Genomic DNA, 19,090 nt, shown 5'->3' with positions numbered 1-19,090 from the left:
CCAAACATATTTTTGAAAATATAGATTAGAAAATTTGTTTTAAAAACGTGGGTCTTTTAAAGTCAGATTCTCGAGACTTGCTAGATTACTGTTTATAGGGTTTTAATATTTTTTTTTAAAATTTTTTATGAGTAAGTTTAATATAAAGAAAAATAATAAAACAATAAAACATCAATCACTCCATGGAGAAACATTACTCAAAAACCGAGAAAACATGCAAGAGTGGAAAACGTAAATTATGTTAAACGTGGACTTAAGATCCAGCACTTATAGCCACACACTCCAAAAGGGGGCTCGGTTATCTTAATAGTGCACTCACCAATATATGGAAATGAAAGAAAGTACACCAAACATCAAAGGTCAGTCCTCATAGACAGGGTCCTATAAAAGGACATCCTCTATGTCTGGGGACATTAACTCGTGAAAAGGTTTTAATCGTTGACCATTAACTTGAAAGGTACTGTTGTCCTTGGGATTTACCAAGGTGATTGCCCCGTAAGGGGTGACTTTAGTAACCAGAAAAGGACCAGACCAATGGGTTTTTAATTTTCCTTGAAAAATATGCAAATGTGAGTTGTAAAGCAAAACCTTTTAACCAACCACAAACTCTTTACGCAAAATTTTCCCCGGCAGCGGCGCCATTTGATAAATATAAAAACTAACGTTTACCTACTCTTAACTATTTATGCTAGGAATAAGTAAAAACATGTGGATTTACTCTAGATCAAAGTTTCTACACTCGATTATCTTGCAATATGGTGGAGTAAAGAATTCGTTCCACTCCTAGTTTCTTAGAAGTAACAGTTTCACTAATTTAAATAATTCTAAAATATTAACGAGAGCAATAATTGAATTCAACTAATATGGTGAAAATAGCTAATTATGATATGCTAATTTATACTATGGCAATTTGATTATAAGATGTGAATGGGAAGAGAGGTATTAGGGGGATTTGATTCCACCTTGATTAAACCTTAATAAGCTAGCATTGATTTGTTGTAATCCTAATCTTTATATTTTCACATAAAGGTTGGGTCTTTTCAATCCCTAATTATTTATGGCAATCTCTACCAACTAATAATTAGCATGTGAGGCAATTTAAACCCATTCTCATAGTGAATTAACTACTTTCTAGAATGGAATAGATTACTACAACTTATTCTACACTAACATATCAAGTCTTCATCAAAGCCCTCTAATTGACGTTTAGCTAAGATTCATTCGACTATCATCAATAGAAGAATGAGAATAAAAATAAGACATAATTGAAACAATATAAATAACTTGGCTTTCTTAATGGTGATTAGGCTAGTAAAACAATAACTAGGGTTTTGACTTAAGAAGAAAACTAATTATTATCTAATTTATTAACTAAGAAGGGATCTATGAATTAAAAACTAAGTTTAACTAATGGAAGGGTTAGATAATAGAGTTTAGCCTTAGCCCTCTTTATATAGGAGATGGCTAGGTTTATAAATTCGTGCATGGGCTTTAGAGCTATGTTTTGGGCCATTAAATCAAGCCCAAAACCTAATTACTTAAGTCCAAAGAGGGTTTCTCTACTGGAAATTACTGAAACAGCACTTTTCGAGCCGGTCGTTTTGACATATAATAGGCCCAATTCCGAAATCTAAGTCCAAAGATACGGCCTACGGAAGTTCTATTAACTTTTATGCTCTATTTCTGCCTGCGTTTACTTTGATTTTTCAGCTTTGACTGGGCTTTTAAAAGGCTTTTTCTCCTTGAATCTTGGCCTTTAATCATATAACTTCTTAGCAACCAACCTTTGCTCCTTTCTCTTGCAAAAGTGACATATTTCTTCACATATTTGACTCGAATACCTGAAATACACAAAAGCACGTAAACAGTACTAACTCTTATTTATTAGACACATAATTGGTCTAAATGTAATATTATTAAGGGGTTAAAACTATAGTTTTGGGCTCTTATCACTAGCCGCAATATCATCTCTCAATACTATATAAAGACAAGTACTAAAGATGTCAGTGTAGGGTATCAGTCTTTTTGTGTACACCCCAAAAAGCAATACTTTGTCCTCCGTATTACCACCTCAGACAAGGTGTGGCATCACTATCCGCTATACGTATCTGGGAACTTTTTATCCACAGACCTTCCTTCTGGGTTAACTCTTAACCATCTTGCCTTCCAAACCCATGGTGCGTCTTCTAGTATTTTCCTTTTTTACTAATATATACTCCTTGTTATCAACTGACCCATGGCTATTTTTCCTTACAGTGTGGCGGCCTGATTCCAAGTCTTTAATCTACTCTGGAACATCATGTCCTATTTTCGAAAGACTCCGCAATCTAGGCTCTGCTCAAGGTAAATGCCTGGGCATACATCCTACTCTAGGTACTCCATTGTTGCAAGTCCCAACACTCAACTCCATTGGCAGATATTCTTCCCCTTTTTATCGTCCTCCACCACCCAAGGAAAGGAAACCCCGAGCTTTGCCCCCTCCCAAGAAAAGATCCCGTACTCGGTCCTCCCGCCGTAACCATCCCCATACCTCATCCCCTTCCCCTGCCTCCATTGAACTCCGCAAACCTCATTCCTCTTTGGCACCAGAAGACGTCCCCTCCTACCGCTCTATCTCCACCTGGGAAGATCAATACACCTCCCCACCTTCTCCCACCGACGACATGGATGTCAACAAGATAAAGTTGTTCGACAATGACACTAATGATGATGATGATGTGACGAAGGTACCCTCTACCGAGGTGCATGTTCCTGCTGATGGGCCTCCAAACAAAAGGCAGCGGACTTCTGTGTTCGAGGAACCTGCCCCAACGGCACTTGCCGTCGATTCTACAGCCTTTTCTCCCCATACTCGCCGGGCGGGGAAGGATCCTATCATCCATTCTGGCCAGGGATCCGCGATTGCGACCCCAGAGGAATTCTATCCCACCTATAAGGTTTGCAACCGCAAGGTAAACATCGCAGACTCAGCTCTGGACAACCCAGCTGTGGCCTCCTCCCTATTTTACGGTGCCCACTTGCCCAAAGACTTGGCTTATGTGGAAGGGGGGTCGTTTGAACAGCACCGGACTTCCCTATACACCAACTAGGAGAAGGTACGACTCTTTCCCTCTATTTTTTACTTTGTCACATTCCATTCTTGACTCACCATCCTCCCTGATCTCCGTGAGCCTGGACATATCTTATATGATCTGCAACCTCTTTGGCTCCAAGGCCAAGGTGGAGTCCTTTGACAAGGAACTCAGTGGTCTTACCGGGTTGCTAGCTGTCTGTGCCTGGCTCCAACAAGACCTAGAAGCTGCAAACCTGGACAAACTTAAGGCTCAAGATGAGCTAAAGTCTGCAGAGGACTCCCATCAACAGTATATGGATAGAGTAAATGACCGTTTGAGTCGTCAGCGGGAAGTCCACCTTTAATAACATCAAGAGAGCATTGTTGTTCTCAATTAGCAGCACCAAGATTCGTCAGCGGCCCTTCTGCAGCAGCACAAGGTTGACATAGACAAGCTCCAAGAGTGCTTCAAACTCTTGGCAGACAAGAGGGTGGCAAAGAAGATACAAGAAGAACATGTGTGACTCCTCCAAGAAGGTCACCTTCTTCCAAAGAAGCTAGCCTCCTTTGTGAATGAAGCCGCGGATGAAGGCACTGCGGAAGAGGCTGCAGACAAAGATGCTACTGACAAGGATGCTGCAGATACTGCAAAAGAAGCAGCAGAAAAGGGTACTGCGGACAAGGATCCTGTGGAAGATGTTGTTGAACCCATTTCCGAGATACTATAGGAGTTACACCTCCCCTTGGCTCCAAGCATGTACTCTTTTGTTGCTCCCTCCAGATTTTCTCTATGTATATTGTACTTATGTGTGAAAACTCATGATCTAGTTATTATTTCAAATTCTGTCTCGTGGATACTTTGCTTAATGTGTTTGTATTTACCCTTTTGTTCCTTCGTCATTTGAAATTATGAATTGCTTTAGTCTAGTGATTTATGATTCCACTATTTATCCTTCTCAATCCCCTCTGATTGTATATGTTTGTTTAGATTACTTCTGGCAAGGTTTAATATACCGAATTGATATCTTGGTATGCATGTTGTCATTGTTCTCTTATTGTGTTGTATCCTGTTTTCCATATCCCATTAAGTTTCCCGATATATGGTGTTCCCTTTAACACTAGGTTCCAGGGGAAGCCTGCTGGGGACAACTCACTTTGCCCCCAAGTGTGATTTAGACCTCTCATCCGCGGAGGGCTCCTCCCAGTCTCTAGTCTCTTGCACTAGACTTACATTACATTCAAGTATAAAATTTCTTCAACATTCTCACATTCCACGGCCTCTCTATTAATTTTCCCCCCATTGTTTGTTGCTTGTAAGTGCCAGCTCCTACATCCACCACTATATAGGGCCCCTCCCAATTTTTCCATAACTTTTTGTCGTTCTCCCTCTTGGTATTAGGGGTCACTCTGCGGAGCACGGAATCCCTTATTCATAATTGTCATGGTTTTACTCTCTTGTTATACTGTCTTTGCAAGTGTTGGTTTCCAACCTGATATGAGCGGAGTCCCTTCTTTCCTCTGCCAAATTCAAATCCATTGCTAGTTTGCCCCAATTCAAATCTTCCTCCACAGCCTTTGTTTATGTTGTAAATGTCACCATCTCTAATGGGATCATGGCCTCAACGCCGTAAGCTAGGGAGAAAGGAGTCTCTCTGGTGGTCATCTGAGGCATGGTTCAATAAGCCCAGAGGACATGATTCAATTCATCAGCCCATGCCCTTTTCTTATCTTCCAACTTTCTCTTGAGGTTGTTCATTATGGTTTATTCGAGGATTCAGCCTGTCTGTTGCCCTCGGGATTGTAAGGGGCTGAGAACCCCTGTTTGACCTTGTACACTTGCAAGAAATCCTTCACCTTTGACCCTGTGAATTGGGTTCCATTGTCCGTGATGATGGCATACGACAACCCAAATCTACATATGATATTCTCCCATAAGAATTTAATCACCTACTCCTCCTTCCCCTGCTGCAAGGGCACAACCTCTATCCACTTGGTAAAATAATCGATGGTTGCTATCATAAATCTCCTCTTGCCGCTGGCCATGGGCAGTGGACCCACTATATCCATCGCTTACAAGGCGAACTGCCATGGACTAGATACATTATGCAGCGGTTCTGCAGGTGCGAAGATCAGCTGAGAGAATCTCTGACATTTTCTGAATTTCTTATCAAACTCCACCACGTCCCTTTTCATATTGGGCCAAAAGTAACCCTGAGTCATGAAAATAGTCGGTATGCCATGGTTCTTCTCGCTGAATGGTTCCCACAATCTCCCCTATGAAATTCTGCTAGCACCTCTTATGCCAACTTTGGCCTGAGACATTTCAACAACGGCCTATTGAAGTTCTTTCGATACAGCTCTCCCCCTAGTAAAATGTATCTCTGAGAAGTCTATTCCAACATTCTTCTCTCCTTCTTATCAGCCACCTCTTTCCCAGACAAAAAGTGCTTGATAGGATCCATCCAACCCCCTTCTTCTTCCACAGTTTGGCATACCTCTGCTGCCTCCTCAGTGCTCGGTCTCTCCAACCTTCCTACTTTTATTGTTCTTTCCTCGAATCCGGGTATTGCTGTGGCTACATAGGCCAGGGCATCAGCATGTCTATTCTCACCGCGACCCAAGTGTACGAACTTGATTTTCGTAAACCTCGCGGACCTTTTGTGTAACACCTACAAATACTTCGTCATTTGCGGACATCGAGGGGCGAACCCTCTATTTGCTTGACACACCACTAAGTTCGAGACGGAATACACCATCATCTCATTTACCCCCAAATCCTCTGCCATTCTCAAGCTCACTATCACATCCTCATATTCTGATTCATTATTAGATGCCGCGATTCCCAGCTTCATAGTTTGTTCTATTCTACTATTATCAGGCGTAACCAATACAACCCATATTCCACTGCATGCATCCGTTGTTGATCCATACGCGAACACTCTCCATCCATTTCTTTTATCCCATGGGTCCAGAAGGTCCTGCTCCATATCACGCTCTGGCTCCATGACCATCTCTTCCCCACAAGTAGGATCCTCCACCGGGAATTCCGCCACTACCTGTGCCTTCTCCGCTGTCCTAATCTGATATTGTATCTCATAAGAACTCAGCATCACTACCCATATCCCATTTCAGCATTCTTCTGGACTTCTCGGCCTTTAGTGCTTGCTTGAGGGGCAGATTCGTAACCATCACTACTAAATGTGCCTCAAAGTAGGGTTTCAACTTTAAGTCCGAGAATATCAGCGCCAACACGTACTTCTCCACTCTACTGTATCGGGTCTCAGTATCCAGTAAGGTTTTGCTCCAGAAATACACCAATTTTTCTATCTTGTCGACAATCCAGACATGAGCTAACCGCGTACTCTGTGACCCCCAGATATAAGTACAACTTCTCTCCCTGTTCCAGCCGCAATAGCAAAAGAGCCTTCCCCAAATAACTCTTCAATTCTTGAAATGCATTCTCACATTCTGATGTCCATAAGAAATCCAGTGTACTCCTCAGCAACCAATACAGTGCCCTACACTTGTTTTACGACTTCGAAATGAATCTATTTAAGGCCGTGACCCTTCCTGTAAGTCACTGTACTTCTTTAACATTCTGAGGAGATCGCATTTCCACCAAGGATCTTATCTGTTCGGGGTTAGCCTCTATTCCGCGATGAGTAACAATGTAACCCAGAAACTTTCCCATGGTTACTCCAAATGTGCACTTATCTAGATTAAGCTTCAAATTAGGTGTCCGCAGTATGCTGAATGTGTCCCTCAGACCCTCTAAGTACTCTTCCTCTGACATACTCTTTTCCACTATGTCATCTATGTATATTTCAATTCCCTTTCGAATCTTGCTTTCAAATATTTTCTCTCCCAACTGCTGGAAAGTGGCCCCTGCGTTCTTCAACCCAAATGGCATCCTCATGTAACAATATGTACCGCCTTCCACCATGAATGATGTCTTCTCCTGATCCAGTCCGTACATCGCAACCTGATTATACCCCATAGATGCATCTATGAACGAAAATATTTTGAACCCTGCTGTTCTACCCACTAACTTATTTACTCGTGGCATGGGATAACTGTCTTTAGGACATTCTAAATTGACGATTGTAAAATAGACACACATACGTACCTTGCCCTTTTTCTTTGGTATCGTGACGATATTAGACAACCAGTCTGTGAACTCTACTTCACGTATTATTTTAGCCCCTTTTAACCTTACAATCTCCTCACAAATTCCCTCAGCATACTTCGATCTAACACTTCTCATCTTTTGCCTCACAGGCTTTGCATCTTCGTTCATGTGCAAATGGTGATGATAAGAGCCCAAAATTATAGTTTTAACCCTTTAATAGTATTTCTATTTAGCTAATTATGTTATTAATAATATAGGTTTATCACTAATTACGTACTTTTGAGTATTTCAGGCTTCGGAGTTGAATAAATGTAAATTTGTTACTAATTAGGCGCTAAAATGAGCTAAAGTGATTGCTATGAAAGTGATATGAAGAAAGCCCAAGTTTCATGGAGAAAAAGCCCTTAAAAAGCCCAAATCAAAGCTGTTAAGTAAAAGTCAAACCGGATTAGAAAGCTGAAGAAAAGTCAACAGAACTTCAAAAGGCCATATCTTTGGACTCAGGCCTCGGAATTAGGCCCATTTTATATCAAAATGACCGGGTCAGAAAGCTCTATCCAATGGTCTAGGGCTTTAGGCCTTGACTCAATCAGAGCAGTATAAGTTGGTGAAATTGCATGCTATAGTAACACAACCAGAATTGGAAGTCTTGGATTTACCCAATTGGGTTATGGACTTGATTTATGGGTCCATAACCTAGCCTAAAAGCCCATGCACGAAATTGTAACCTAACCCTCTCCTATATAAAGAAGGTTAAGGCTAAAACAAAGATTGGCTACTCCCTCATTAGTTTAGAATAAATTAAGGTTCTCTCTTTCTCTCCTTTTTAGTTTAGTTTAGATTTAGTTTATAGCCTCCATTAAACCTTTCAATAAAAAACTTTAGTTATCATATCCAATTCTCTTCTTACTACAAGTTCTTTTATTATGTTTTCCCTTTATTGTTTAAGTAATTTCAGTCCAATGAATCAAAGCTAAAACTCCCATTAGAGGGAGTTTTAATGAAACTTGTGTAAGGATTGTTTATAATTTTGTTGGTTATTTGTGTTTATGCGTTTAAAGTTTGAAGCTTTTATATTTTTAGAGATAGAAATTGTTAGTTTTGAACTAGATTTTAGTAATTCTATACAAGAGATTGATAGAAGTACTATTCTCTCATACTAATTAATTATTAACTAGAGAAAGTAATAGTTGATTAGGGATCTTACAAAGTAGGAATCTTTATTTCATTGCATTACGGAATTTGATAGAGATGATGACTTATTAATACATGAACTAAATGAATTATGAATAAACTTGCATATGTGGATTTATTACTTCCTCTATATTATTCTTTTCCATCAAAACCTTATTTATATTAGTTTAGTTTATTTAGTTTACGTTTTAATTAATAACATAATCGTAATTAGTTTATTATCAATATAATTATTACTCTCACCACTTTCCTCTTGATTTAATTAGTTGAATCCTATTGAGTCTTGGTAGTTTAAGAGTGGAATGAATTCATACTCTTATCTATATTGTTTCATTATTATTTGAGAAAGTAATGAAATATAATTGATAACATAAAAATGGTAATATTACGTATTAGTGTTGTTAACATTAATATTAGTGTTTAACTGTTTTTATGTATTATCAGGTGATATGCGAAGCCTGGATCTAAGCTGGTGATGTCCTCAATTACCCATTCAAAGATATTTTTATTTTCTGACAAGAACTATACCAGCTTACTCTTCCACTCATCCAGTAAATTGGACCCTACTGACGTAAATTTCTTTTCCTCTCATGTCCCCAAATTCACTATATCGATCTCGTCGAGGGTCTTCGGCCCCATCGATGACTTTGCCTCCTCCTCCATGGAGGCACACAGTAATTGTTATGTCTGCCTCTTCCTAGGGTTTGATGCCTCTCCTTCGGTACTGCGGACCAGACCCTTCACTATACCCTGATGACTATTCTTAGCCGCCACCTTATTGCCACGGACTTCATACATCCCTATTGTAGTTGAGAATCAAATCACCTAATAGTATGTTGATGGTACCGCCTTCATCTCGTGGATCCACCATCTCCCCAGAATTACATTATACTGAGAGTTGGAATCCACCACCATAAATCTGGTGAATACGGTCACCAAATCTGTGGTAACGGGTAACAAGTAGAGCTCTCCCATGGGCTCCGTCATACTCCCATTAAATCTATACAAGTTGGTTCAAGGAGCTCTTAGCTGCCTTGGATCAATCCTCATTTCCTCCAGAGCCCCTCTGAATAATAAGTCCATGGCACTACCACAATCAATTAACACCCTCTTGACCATGTAATTTCCCATCGCTACCGTATGTAATGACCAATGTATCTTCTTGGGGGGAATCGACGACTTTGAGATCCGTACTTGTGAATGCAATCTTATCCCCTCCCTTCGCCGGCCATGACTTGGGTCGCTGAGCTCTTGTCATTTCATTTATCTGTTGGATACTTGCGGTTCTCCTTACTTTCTCTCTATAAGCGTTGTGACTCAGAACCTCCCCACTGAAAATCACATTAATCGTTCCCAGTATCCTACCCGGCCTGAGTAGGCACTTGCTCCTCATTATGGGAACCCCTTATAAACTCTCTCATCATTCCCTTCTCTGCCAGCCTCTGAACTAACCATTTCAACGCACAATATTCATTAGTCTCATAATTTCGTAACTGATGATAGGCACAATCCGGTTTGTTCGACACCTCCATCGGTGTGCTTCGCGGTCCTTCATAACCTTGAAGATTTTTAATCGAAGGCAAGATCTCACTTAGTGGTCTATTCAGTGGTGTTTGTTCCAATTCGCAGTACGACTTTCTTTCCCTATTCTCCCTCCTGATCCCCTCTCGGCTTCTTTCAGGCCGCGATGAGTATCCGCGATACCCACCATTCCCCTTATCGGACACCTCTGCTTTCCGGTGCTCCCTACCTTTTTCTAAAGATAATACTGTCTTCCCTGATCTTCTGGAATCTTTTTGCATTGTGTCCTCATATCTTATGTATTTCTCTACTGGGGGATATAACTCGTGCAAGGTCGCGATCTCATTCTTAGCCACAGACTGATGCACTCCTGTTCCTAGTCGTAGACCTCTCTCAAAAGCTATTACCGCAGTCCTCTCATCCATGTTCTCCACCTTCAACATCTCAGCTTTGAATCTACACAGATAATCCCTAACTGATTCTGCTGATCTCTGCTTAACGTTGAACAAAGCCACGATATCAACCACTCGCCTTTTCTGATGTATGAAATGGTCTATGAATGCCTATTCCAATTCCTGAAAATTATTTATGCTCCTTGATGGCAATCTGTAGTACCAGTCCGACCCCCCCCCCCCCCTTAAGGCTAGCCGGGAACATAATACACAGCTGCCCATCATACCGAGCCTCTTGCCAAAGAGGCATCTGCTGTCGGAAATGGTGAATGTGATTTGCAGGGTCTCTTTTGCCGATGTATCTTTCGAACCGGGCTGATTGAAACGCTTCGGAACCTCTGAAGCCCATATGGTGTCCGCTAACGGATTACGGTTCAAACTAGCCACCACTTGGCTAGCCGTCCCTCCTTGAACTTTCGCCTGCTGCAGATTCGCCTCCAGGTCATTGTTTATCATTTCTTGAACTTGCTCCATCGTAAGGCCGGTCACCGGGTTTTCAATGAGATCTAGCACGCCTTCTTCATTATTAGACTCCTCTCTTGCCTCCTATACCGCTTCTTCCTCCGCCATTTCTTTCTCTCTTCTGAATGCGTCATTCTCCTCTCTCAACCTCATGATCTCTTCTTGCATGAGTCGTGTCTCTTCTGATGTTGAGCCCGCAGCTATCTCCTCTGCTCGATCTTCCCCTTCATCGCTTACCACCTCCGCCACTAGCTCCTATACTACCACATTTTTGGGTCTACCTATCCCTCTCTTCGCCACTGTTGCTATCTTTAAGTTTCTTTGATCGGCTCCCCACAGACGGCGCTAAATATTGTATCACACTCTCCTTACTCTTTACTCTCACTGATGCTTCGTCTAACTCTCCTCTATAATGAGTTTTCGGCCCCTTTTTTTCCCTTCCCATCTCTTTCTCTTTATACCCCTTCCATCTTTCATCCTAGATGTCCACCTATCTTTACATCACTCGGTCCCCCTTCGTCCCGTACATCTGCCACGTCTGCGGTTTAGGTATCCGCAGCCATGTTCCCCTACTCCCTAACTTCCCCTGTTATGTTGCATCCTAAACAGGTCACCGCTAACCTAGTCCACTTACTATTCTTAGGCCATTACACTAATGTTACATAAAATCTTACAAGAAAAGAAATGCCACCACCCATTCGAAAGTCGGGGGCAAAGTGAGCAAACCCGTTCTCAGAAGGGTTTTTAGCGATTTTCTTATTAAGAGACTAATTAGTTTTGGCAAAACTTCCACTTTTAACCCTGTTGGGGGAGGTGATTAAAAATAAAGAATAAACAAAAGAGAAAGTAACAAATCGAGGGAGGTCTAACTAATATATGGAATTAGCATTTTTCAGGAGTCTATGAGAATGCCCGGTTAAGAAAACAAATGCATGTGATGAGGAGAAATGTCAGGTGCGAGCTTTTATATATACTAACTTGTAGACCCGTGTATATGCACTGACTCTTTTGAAAACATTTAGAATTTTTTTAGAAAATTAGGACTACTATTTTAGTCGCTAACCCATTTTAATTTTCTAACAAATTGTTTTAAATTAAGTTTTAATTAATTTTTAAAAATCCATTTTTTTTTCAATTGAGAGAGATATCATATTTTAATAGGAGAATAATTCCCGTTTTAATTAGATATACTAGATTTTCTCTCTTCAATAGGGAAGGAATTCCCATTTTAATAGGAGAATGATTTTCGCTTTAATTAGAAGTGCTAGAATTTGTTTTAATAGGAGAGAAATTTCCGTTGTAAAAAAAAGATTTCAATTTTTCAAATAGAAGAGAAATTCCAATTTTAATAGGATATGACGTGGAATTTTAATAGAGCTCGAAAAATACCCCTTGTGAGAGTTTTAATATTAAGATATATAGACTTGTTTTAATGGGTCATTAGAGAAACAACAAATTACCAAGTTATTTGCTCCTATCTTATTGTGTATCCTTTGATGTTGGTTAGGGCTATCAATGGGCCGGGACAAGTCCAAAGTCCGATTGAATCCGAACCGATAAGATAAGGACATAGATTTTAAATTTAGCCTGATAAGAACATTGGGCTAGGTCTAGACATACCTATGTCCAATCCGATAATAGCCCGACCCGAAATCTATAATAGTTTTATGTGTTTTATATTTAATATTATTAATATATCTATTATATTTATTAAAAATTGACTGAAAAAATTGGAAGCATATTGGTTAGTATTGTGTCTGCCACACAAGAGATATGTGTTCGATTCCCTCTTACAAATTTTATAAAAAAATAACAGTTTCCATATATTGCTAACATCGGAATCCGAAGTTACCCAATACGACCTAGGCCGGGCAGCCCTAATGTCGGTAGCTCAGAGCTAATATTTTGTGCTGAGGTCTGCCACAAGTCCCTTAATGATTAAAAAAAAGTAAAAAATAAAAAGTTTAAGGTAACCGGACCAGTTTGAGGTCTGCCATTACGGATTGTTTTGCACAAAATTTTCTTCTTCAAAGTCGACTGAGCTTTTTCTTTGCACATACCAAAGCACGTTTTTTGATGGTGAGAAACCAGATTGAATTAATCTCTATAATAGTCTTTCTCAATGTTTTCAGGAACCGAAAATCTCTTGCTCCCCGCCGCTCACACCCATTGTTATTCTAATTGTACACCTTTTCATAATAATCTAGGCTTCTTTTTTCTTCCATGAAAAAGTAATCTCTAGTTTTGATCTGACAGGTAAGATCTGGAGATGGACAACAAACACACAGTCGATATGCACAAGTAAGTTTCATATATTTCTTTTGTTAGTGCTATTTGTATTTTCGGGTAGAGGCTCACCACTTTATGTATTGAATTAATGAAGGCAGTTGGATAACCAAAGTGAGGTTCTCATGGATGCTTATAGATCAATGTCTCATGAGCTACACAGGCTTCAGGTTAGTCTTGAAGTTGTTGCTGTTTCTTTATTATATAATATTTATTTTGGTTTATGACTTTTTTTCTGATTTGTAGGTTGAAGAAGAGATGCTAATGCGGAAATTTTATGAACTTATGTCTGTTCAAGGCCTTACTAAAAAGGTACAAACACTTTGTATGTCTTTTGTGTCTTTTTACTTTTGTTTTGATAAGCTGGTAGTTATGATCTCAATACGGACATTCTGGTGGCTGAATCCATTTTTATTTATAGCTGTTGTTCTTATTTGTCATTTTGGCCTTCCTAGAGAGCTTTTTAGATTATAGAACTTGTGGTCTTGGGCTCCTGGAGACACTTGGGACACTACACCATTGATTATAGAGACTAATCATTGCACAAACACCTTTAGTTGCTCCTGTAGTGAGACTGAAGGTACCCCTCACATGAGGTAGTAATCTGTCCTTATGATTGATGAATAAGCAGTTGAACAATGTCCTGCTATTCTAATAGAAAACTTATTTCTTCAGGCCTCCCTTCTCAACTCATCAACCACCCACACTTAACCTCCCGGAAACTTGGTCTACTTACCACTGAACAATTTAGTCAAGTTTATTAATTTCCTTAACAAACTTAGAGATTTCCATCCCATGCATCCAAGTATCCAACCATCTCTTACACTTAGAGATTTCTGATATAACGAATTATGTAGTGTGAACTTGGTTTAAGCAATTTGTAAGAAACTTGACATAATACCCAAGTGACTACAATAGCCAACTATCCGAGCATGCGTACTCCCATCATACACTAAGATACTATTCAGGTGTGGGAAGGAAAAAGTAGGTGGAGGTTTAAGGCAGTTTTTTCTTTGTGAGTGTATGATTTCCCATCTCCATGACTGGTCTTCTTTTGCTTACACTCCATGGATCAGAACAGTTTGTTTAACAAGGTTGGTTCGTTTTGCACTAACTGTGGTACAAATGAGTTTGCACATGAAAACCTTTTAGGAATGTCTGTCTGGTGGATTCCATTGAGTTATGGGGGGTCTGTCTTCCCAATTCATCTTAAAAATCCATTTGTATAATGAACTCGTTTCTCGCAAATTTGTTTCCAGGTGGGGGCATTGTTGGTGAGACATGCATTTATGCTTGTGCGCCCTCCCCCCCCTCTTTTTTAAGATAGTAAATTATACAAAGGCGGAGGAAATGTGCTACATAATTATAGTAACGTAATAATACTTTTTTCCACAACACTTTTCTTTGTTAGTGTCCTGCAAAGTTACACCATATTCTTTAGATGGCGACCAGTAGTCTATAACTGTGCATTCGTAGTAATAACTACTGAGAACCTAAATTAAAAAATAAGTACCTAAAGACACACTCACGTGACAAGTGAGAATGACTCACTTTTTCAGTTGTTATTATACCCAAGTTTCTCTGGTCTTGCTTTCTGCATTTTTAGTCGATCTTATTCATATGTTTTGCAGGATAAAAACGGAGAAGATGCTTGTAATGATGGAAATGGACAATCGGGTGCAATGGTTCCTCACGACCCAAGCAATATAAAGTAGGCCTGTTGTTCAAGGTGTGGAAGTCTCCGTTGGCGGTTTAGTTTAACTTCCAGTGAATGACATGCAGAGCTGGCGACACGAGTTTGTTGTGTGAAAATTATCGATTTTGTAACATTTGAACATACAGTAGTATGTTACAACTTTGCAGCCACATTATAGCCAATTTAATGAGCCATTTTCATAATTTTGAATCAGAATGGATATAAATTATTTAATTTTTTGTTCAGGTATATGGACGTCTAGTTACAGTACATTATAAATAATTGCTTCAGTTTTTACGAATGGCTAGTTGTTCGCCTATGTGGCCCAGAAGCAAATTTTCATGTATTTTCAGTATTAACAGGCAACTTGTTCTCAACTGTTTTAATTAATAGAGTTAGTATTCATCTGTGTTTTTTAAAAGCAAAATACTACAAATTACAACAAAGCTAGATGGAAAAAGCAACAAGTGCAGCGGAAGCAAAACTTCAAACTGCTGAATATAATCTAGGGTTTTTTAGACTTGCCCCCCCATTTCAAAGATGGATTAGACTTGCCCCCCCCAAATTCAGGGAAATTAGACTTGCCCCCCAAACTCAGACTCCGTCTAAGTCAATGCAGTTTGACCGTTATCTCCTTGTGAAATGTCCAAATTACCCTTTCGAATATAAAATTACCTAAATAGCCCTTGACTTCACAAGACCGAGTTTTATTTTGAAAAATAAAACAACACGTGTAAACATCTTGTTCACTTAAAAACCCTAAATTTTGAACCCTAAAATTTACGCTCTCATCTTCAATTACTAAAATGTCTTCTGCTTCTTGTTCATCCCAAAGAACTTGTTATCATGGAGATCCCGTATCACATTAAAAGGTCCAATCTGCATTACCGAACCCAGTGTCGATTGTTCTATGGATGCGGACATTACAACAAGAACAACCTGTAATTGTCTTGCCACTTTTTCGACCGGGTTGATAATCCAAATCGTCAAAATGAGAACAAGGAAGAAACATTGGAGGCAAGAGTTGAAGCTTTAAAAGCAAAAAATCGTAAACTGAAGATGGTGAATCGTCAATTGGAGTTGGAGGTGAAGAAAATCAAAGTCAAATGGTTGTTGGTTGTTTGCATTATGGTTATCTTATGGTTATTCTACTTTTGAAATTAGGGTTTATGGTTATCTTATAATGGGGGTGTTTATCTAGTTATAGGTTTATATTGGGGAGGCAAGTCTAAATTAAAAATAGTATTCTTGGGGTTGTTTCTTTAACTATATGTTTAGATTGGGAATGCATGTACTTCAATATATCAGTGATGTCGTAGTTGTACTTCAACATACTTATTAGGGTTAGTTATTATAGCTGTCTAGTTAGTTGTACTTCAGGTGTAATTTCTCTAGTTGTAGTTAGAACTATTTCTTAGACTAGAACTTTGAGTTACTAGAACTATTTCTTTACTAAAAATAGCAACTAAAACTTTGAGTTAGAACTATTTCTTAGACTTTCATTGACTTTTGACTTGAGAATTAATATGTTATAAAGTTATGAAGTTACTTTATCATTAATGGGATGGAGTTATGAAGTTACTTTTAGGTAAGAATGAATGTTGTTAGTAGATTAAGGTAAAGATTGGAGACCGTGTTGTATTGTTTTCTATTTTTCTATAAATCTTTCTAACAGGTTCCAAAAAGAGTGCTGCTGTCATTTTCAGTTCCAAAAATCTTTCTATAAAAAGTGGTCTTCAGTTCATTTTCAGTTGAGTGGTCTGACAAAAAGTGTAGAAATGGTGAAGGCCAAGTTATGCTCGATGGAGGTGGATCATGACAATATAGAGGAATCTTGTGCTGCTGTCATAACTATGTTGAAAGCAAGGGTGAATAGTAGGGTTTTCATGGAGGTGGTGTTGAAAAATGATAAGTTGAGGATGACTTCATGCCTTAAGTGTAGGGAACTTTGTTTTGTAGAGATGGAACGTGGAGATGGAAGTGGAAATCATGAGCATCTGGAAACAGATTGGCCACCACCAGGTTATGAGCATGTGGAGAGATCAGCTCGAGGGAAAAATGTACTTGTAGCTCCAGCTCTAGAGGCAGATGCTCCACCACCGTGTTTTGAACATCCGGTCAAATCAATCATTTCGAGGAGAAATGTATCTGCAGGTTCCAAGCTCGGTTCGCTCCAGCTCATGGATTTGGTAGGAGATCTACAAGGATCTTGCCATTTACAGCTCAACCACCACAAGCAGCACCTCAACAAAGGCAGCAACTTAAGGAAGTGGTTCAAGCACTTGTTGCTGCTGGTGTGTCCTTGCCGAAGCTTAAGAAGTGATGAAATGATGTTGTAATGTTGTTAAGAAGTTAGGGAGTAATGTTTTGTTTTGATGTTGTTAAGAACAAATGAAGTGATGTTATAATATTTTATTTTGATGTTGTAATGTTTTGTTTTGATGTTGTAATGTTGTGTTTTGATGTTGTAATGTTGTGTTTTGTGTTTTGAGCATTCTGTAAAATGGAAATGGAAATGGAAATGCTGTTAAAGTTCTGTGTGAACTTGATTTTGTGTTTTGAAATGTTGTCTGTCTGTTTCTTCTTTGCCATTTTGTCTGTTTGGGTACCTTGAGTTGTCTGTTTGGGTACCCTGTCTGTTTGACTTTCTTAGGGTACCCACTTTCTTATAATACATTTTTATTAGTATACATAATGTTGGTTATCATGCTTGCGTGCCTAGTCTGAAAGTGGATGTTTATAGGGTACCCATGTTTATATTGTTATCAGTTATCACTACTATTGTGGTGATAAGGCTTATTGGTTAAACCAGAGAAACACAGGTACAAGAAAATATAAAACCCGAGAAACACAGTACAATAAAAAAAAATCCTCAAACCAGAGAAACACATGTACAATCAAACATAAATTTTCAAACACAGATATCCTTGATTTACAATCTTGAATAGCCATAGCCATAATAGTTGTGTTTTCATGTGCTCATTATGAACAAAAAATCAACAATATAACCTTAACCATTTCTGACATGAGTTACTAACAAAAAAAAAAAAAAAAAGCATAACCTTAACCAAATGTCCGACATGAGTTACTAACAAAACAATTCACTCCACTCCTATACAGACCCACATCACTTGGGTCTGACAACTTGAAACTTCTTCCTTGATGTTGGCAAGGGGCCGGGAGCAAGAGGAGGCAGTATTTTCTTAGTTGCTTTGAATGGTGCATCCCCCACTCGTCTTGGTGGCACCCAAGGCTGAGATCTTTGGGTCCCTGGCGGGCATAAATGGAGTTGATCCTGGTCCATGTGGCTTTGGCCTTTTGGTTACTATTGGTGCCCTGACAGTTCCCCCAGCAGTAAATGTTAGCTCGGGTGCTTCAAGCACACTAGTGGATGACTTGCCTGGTTGCTTAGACAAGAAATCACCAAATGTGTGCCTTTGTTCTGGTGCCTGATAACAGAACATAACATAATTTTAAGCTAATCAACTAGGGTCTGACATATGGAGCATATTGTAACTTAAAACAATTACAAAATATACCTTAAAAACTTGAGCTTGAGCAGTTTTTGATCTTCTTACTCTTGGTGGTCCAAAAGTCAGAGTTGCAGGCTGAGCTGTTGATTGAGGAGTTTCTGATGAAGCCTAAGATGCTTGAAAACTTGATTTTGGAGCCGCCTGATGGTTGACTTTGTTGCAGACTTTGCTTTGGATGCTTCAGTTGGAGCTGAAGCTTGTGATGCTTGAGTTTTCTCTTGAGATTTTTTGCCATGCTTATCTTTCTTTGTAGTAGGAAGACCTTTACAAGTCTTAGTATTGTGTCCTGGGTGATTGCACTTAGAACAAACCCTCTTTGCTGCTTTTGATGATGATGCTTGAGTAGGAGATGATGCTTGTGATGCTTCAGTGGATTCTAGAGCTTCATCTGGAACAGGAGCTGAAGCTTGAGTTTCCTCTTGAGATTTTTTGCCATGCTTATCTTTCTTTGCAGCAAGTAGACCTTTACAAGCTAGTCTTGGCATTGTGTCCTGATTGTTTGCATTTAGAACAAAGTCTGATTTGCTTGTTGGGATTAACTTCTTCATCTGCTCCTCTAGTCCTTGCCTTTTTGGGCCTCCCAATGCCTCTGACATATGGAGGTGGCATGATTTGTCTTTCAAGATCCTACATACATAATATATGTTAGTCCTTTTGAGATTAGGAAACTACACAATCATTAATTACGGATAGACTACAACTTACACAATTCATAGGCCACTCAGACATATCAGGCATTGGCATGATGTGTCCCATGTAAGCAAG

At 39.3% G+C, this 19,090-nt stretch overlaps 1 protein-coding gene across 1 annotated transcript; it reads left to right on the top strand.

Annotated features, from left to right (window-relative positions):
• Positions 1-12,602: 12,602 nt before the first annotated feature.
• On the top strand, positions 12,603-15,093 carry LOC147517229 (uncharacterized). Its single transcript, XM_086589558.1, has 5 exons — positions 12,603-12,889; positions 13,067-13,111; positions 13,194-13,266; positions 13,343-13,408; positions 14,728-15,093. The coding sequence occupies exons 2-5, from the start codon at positions 13,080-13,082 to the stop codon at positions 14,809-14,811; spliced, it is 255 nt and encodes an 84-aa protein (XP_086445684.1). The 5' UTR covers positions 12,603-12,889; positions 13,067-13,079; the 3' UTR covers positions 14,812-15,093.
• The last annotated feature ends 3,997 nt before the right edge of the window (positions 15,094-19,090 follow it).

Source organism: Coptis chinensis, chromosome 2 (genome assembly GCF_015680905.1).
Source record: "Coptis chinensis isolate HL-2020 chromosome 2, ASM1568090v1, whole genome shotgun sequence".
In the NCBI taxonomy this organism is placed as follows: domain Eukaryota; kingdom Viridiplantae; phylum Streptophyta; class Magnoliopsida; order Ranunculales; family Ranunculaceae; genus Coptis; species Coptis chinensis.
The sequence above is the reverse complement of the archived record's forward strand: the minus strand, read 5'-3'. Positions and strand labels throughout refer to the sequence as shown.